Source organism: Fukomys damarensis, unplaced genomic scaffold (assembly GCF_012274545.1).
Source record: "Fukomys damarensis isolate Sample0158 unplaced genomic scaffold, DMR_v1.0_HiC HiC_scaffold_16, whole genome shotgun sequence".
Taxonomy (NCBI): domain Eukaryota; kingdom Metazoa; phylum Chordata; class Mammalia; order Rodentia; family Bathyergidae; genus Fukomys; species Fukomys damarensis.
This window is the reverse complement of record NW_022900928.1, coordinates 46,329,312-46,333,053: the sequence shown is the minus strand read 5'-3', so window position 1 is coordinate 46,333,053 and position 3,742 is coordinate 46,329,312. Positions and strand designations below refer to the sequence as shown.

The following is a 3,742-nucleotide window of genomic DNA, read 5'->3' as shown; positions in this document are numbered from 1 at the left end:
GAGCGGGCGGCGGTGGAGGAGGAGGAGACTGAGGAGCAGGATGGCGGCCTCGGCCCTGTATGCCTGCACCAAGTGTACCCAGCGTTATCCCTTCGAGGAGCTCTCCCAGGGCCAGCAGCTCTGCAAGGTCCGTGGGCGCCGGGCGGGCGGGGTTTCCTCTGCCGTATCCTGAGGGGCTGGGTGGCCGCCACTCTGCACCCTGCCTTTCGCCGGCACCTCCGGGTTTGGGAGTCTAGAGCCCAGGTTTCCCACACACACACAAACACACTCCCTTCTCCCAGAGCTTGAGCATGAGGTGTGAAAGATCGGTGCGTGAGAAAGCCAGCGACCTACTCTCTTCTAGACCGCCCTAGAGGGGACCGGGCCCCATCAGCGTCAGAGGGTTTCGGGTGGGGCTAAAGGAGACAGACACCTGTCTATGCCGCAGAGACCTTGGGGTGGAGATATTTTCATCTCAGCTTTCTGCCGGGTCTGTCCTCTCCTTCCGCTAGGAGGCTGGGGACGGTTTTTGCACTTTCTTGCTAGGAACCCGAAGCCGCAAAGCTGATGGCATCCTTCTTCCCTGTCCAGGAAAGCGAAGCGACTGGTTTAGGAACAGAATGCTCTATGATTGGAGCTCCTCCCATCCCATTAAAGCCAGGATGCTGTCTGTGAGCAACGGTGCAAAATAATAAGTAGTTTCACATTTAACCACCCCTTGAAATCAGCCCTGACAGCTTTCTTAATTTATCTGTAACATACTTTCTACATCTAATAAAGACAAAGGCATGTACACCCTCCCTAAGGAATTATGTTGTGTGTGGCCATATATATAAGTCATCCAACTGTTTACATTAGCAGGTTTTACTGATGTCTTTAGACATTTGTCGAGATAGGCCAGTAAGTGAGGTAGATACTGACTGATGTACTGTCTTATTACAGGAATGTCGGATCGCGCATCCTATTGTAAAATGTACTTACTGCAGATCAGAATTTCAACAAGAGAGGTTTGTATAATGAACAGTTTCTGATTGTTAAAAACAAGTGTTATATGTAAGGAACTGAGTGTTATTCCTGTATCTTGAAACTGATTAAGTGTTAAAACGATTTGGCCTCTAAAATTTTAAGTTATACATAGATTGTGGGAGAATGTTAACCAAAACCAAAGTGACTGTTATTTTGCAATTAAACTTCAGTTTGCTTATGAAGAAATAAAGGGTAAATTACTAAATGGGAAATGTATAGCCTTGCTTGCAAAAATGCAAATAAATTGTTTATCTGTTTTAAAAAGCTAAAATGTTAATGGTTGTAAAGAAGGATCAGTGGTGTTACCAACTGCCTTCCAAGGGTAGAACCTAGTAACTTGTTAGGTTTGAAAGAATAGCAGAAAATTTTAAACAGGTGATTGTACTTTGAGAGCACAGAAAAAATTAGCCTAAGAAAACAAATAGAAAAAGAATTCATGAGGTTAAGTAGGCACTGATAGGTAATGCTGTGCTTTAATAATGACATGTATGAAGATTTTGTGACTGGAAATGAGCCGTAAGGATCTTTTTGCTTTGTAATTAAATTTATGTAAAACCTAAAAAGGTCCTCATATTCATATTTTAAAAATACTTGCTTTAGATTGTTTCAAGTAGTATGAACCATTGACTTTATTCATTTACTTTAGTTTAACATTGTGCCAGTTACCTCAGAAAGGTACAGAAATGTGATCATATCTGTATAATTCTTTTCAGCAAAACTAACACAATTTGTAAGAAGTGTGCTCAAAATGTGAAGCAGTTTGGGACAGTAAGTGTCTTATGTTTTCATTTTATATTATTATTACTGGTCAATTAATGTTTTTCACCAAGAGGGACCTTATAAAAAACATCTAGAGCCATGTTCTTACATATCTCAACGTATCAAAATTTTTCATGAAATAAAATTTCTATAGACAAATCTGATGAAAAGGTGACAGTATTTAAAAACTGACATTGTATGCATCTTTTAGGTACTGCATATTGAATTTCACTGTTGAAGATTCAAATATAACAGACTCCTTATTGTGGAGAACCCACTTATGCGTAAAGTTTGCATATTCATACTTTTTATCCGTAGTATTATTTTTATATGGCAGCACAATTCAGGTGATTTTCACAAAATTTCTGACAATATCCTAGTACAAGTTATCTTGCACGTGTGTTAGTCATTGGTGGTATGTCCGCATTACTTGTCACTGTTCATAGTGCTGATCTTAAGGGTTTGTACTAACCTAATTTCTTTTGACTGTCCAAGAAAATCAAGGTATATTTACTATAATTAATATTGCATGTGCTTATCCCAGTATTTTAAAGTTGAAAATTCAACTATAGTATCTATTTCTTAAGTCATCTGTAGGTTGAAAATTATTTTTTGAATAAATGATTTAATAACTGAGCTAGCCTGGATGATAAAAGCTTATTCCCCCAAATTCTGAATACATGAGACTTATCTCTCAAAACTTACAGTGCCTTTATTTTCAGTCTTTGAAAACTTTTTTTTTGTGCAGCTTCTGTGTTATGTAGCATATCATGCAAATAATGTATATACTTATGATCTTATTTAAATAAAGAGTAATAGTTTCAGGATTCTCAAGTACATATTAATTGAATCAATAGAAATATGATGAATGTCGTGGGCAGGGTAACATACTTGACAGAAAACATATTTTTTACCTCTGAGTTTCCTTAATCCCCGAAGTATTTGTAATATTGGATATACTTTGTGCTGCAAATATTTGGGATTTTCAAATGTCTCCAAAAAAATGTGTGTCTGTTTTTCAGCCCAAGCCTTGTCAGTACTGTAACATAATTGCAGCATTTATTGGTACCAAATGTCAGCGTTGCACAAATTCAGAAAAAAAGTATGGGCCACCTCAGACTTGTGAACAGTGCAAACAACAGTGTGCTTTTGATCGGAAAGAGGAGGGAAGAAGAAAGGTATGTTTTATGCTATGACACCTGGAAATTAATACAAACAGGTTGAAAATTATACTTGATACACTGAGACGTGTGTTCTTTGGGTCCCTGAAAGCAGATTAGTAGATTAAAACATAGGAATAGTGAATTTCTTCTTTTTTTTTTTTTTAACATAATATATGAATTCATATCGATAAATTGCATTACTACATTTTAAAGATTATTCAAGCCAGACATGGTGGTGCATACTTATTGCCTTACTTAGGAGGCTGAGGCAGAAGGATTGTTAGAGCCTAGTATTTCAAGACCAGCTTGAACAACATAGTGAGACCCTATCTCAAAATGAAAGAAGAAAAAAGATTATTCTGTGTCCATTCTGCACTATTTGGTTATCCTTTATTTGGTTTAGTAAACTTTTAACCTATATATCCTTTTACTGATCACTTGAAGTTGCTGATGTGCAACAATATCTGTTGACACATTATCACATAAAATTCAAAGTTAGTCTTCTGCCTTTTGATATGGGCGCGTATTTGAAACCATTGTTTGTTTTTCTCTACCCACAGTGACTTAATAAGTATGTTTATGCATGTGGCATTCCTCTGCTGATGAGCATTCACACAGGCCTCCTGTTGTCTATCAGTTTCAGTTGATTTGGAGGATGACTGTCTCTTTGAGGGGCTCCCTCAGGTCCCCACACAGCAATGTATGTACCTTAGTTGTAAGACATGTCCCTCCAGCACTTCTTATGTGAACAAACAGAAGACAAAAACCTTATTTTATTTTTGTAGATTTGGTCTTAATTTGGAAAGAAGCCCCCC

At 37.9% G+C, this 3,742-nt stretch overlaps 1 protein-coding gene across 4 annotated transcripts in view; it reads left to right on the top strand.

Annotated features, from left to right (window-relative positions):
• The first annotated feature begins 6 nt into the window (after nt 1-6).
• The window catches only part of Fam76b (family with sequence similarity 76 member B), a 36,195-nt gene continuing 32,459 nt past the window's right edge, over nt 7-3,742 (top strand). For all 4 annotated transcript variants that reach the window (XM_010633646.3, XM_010633644.2, XM_010633643.2 and 1 more), the window contains exons 1-4: nt 7-127; nt 922-986; nt 1,719-1,773; nt 2,787-2,942. In XM_010633646.3, coding sequence (XP_010631948.1) covers nt 41-127; nt 922-986; nt 1,719-1,773; nt 2,787-2,942 — 363 coding nt within the window. In that variant the 5' untranslated portion in view covers nt 7-40. The remainder of the gene's footprint in view (nt 128-921; nt 987-1,718; nt 1,774-2,786; nt 2,943-3,742) is intronic.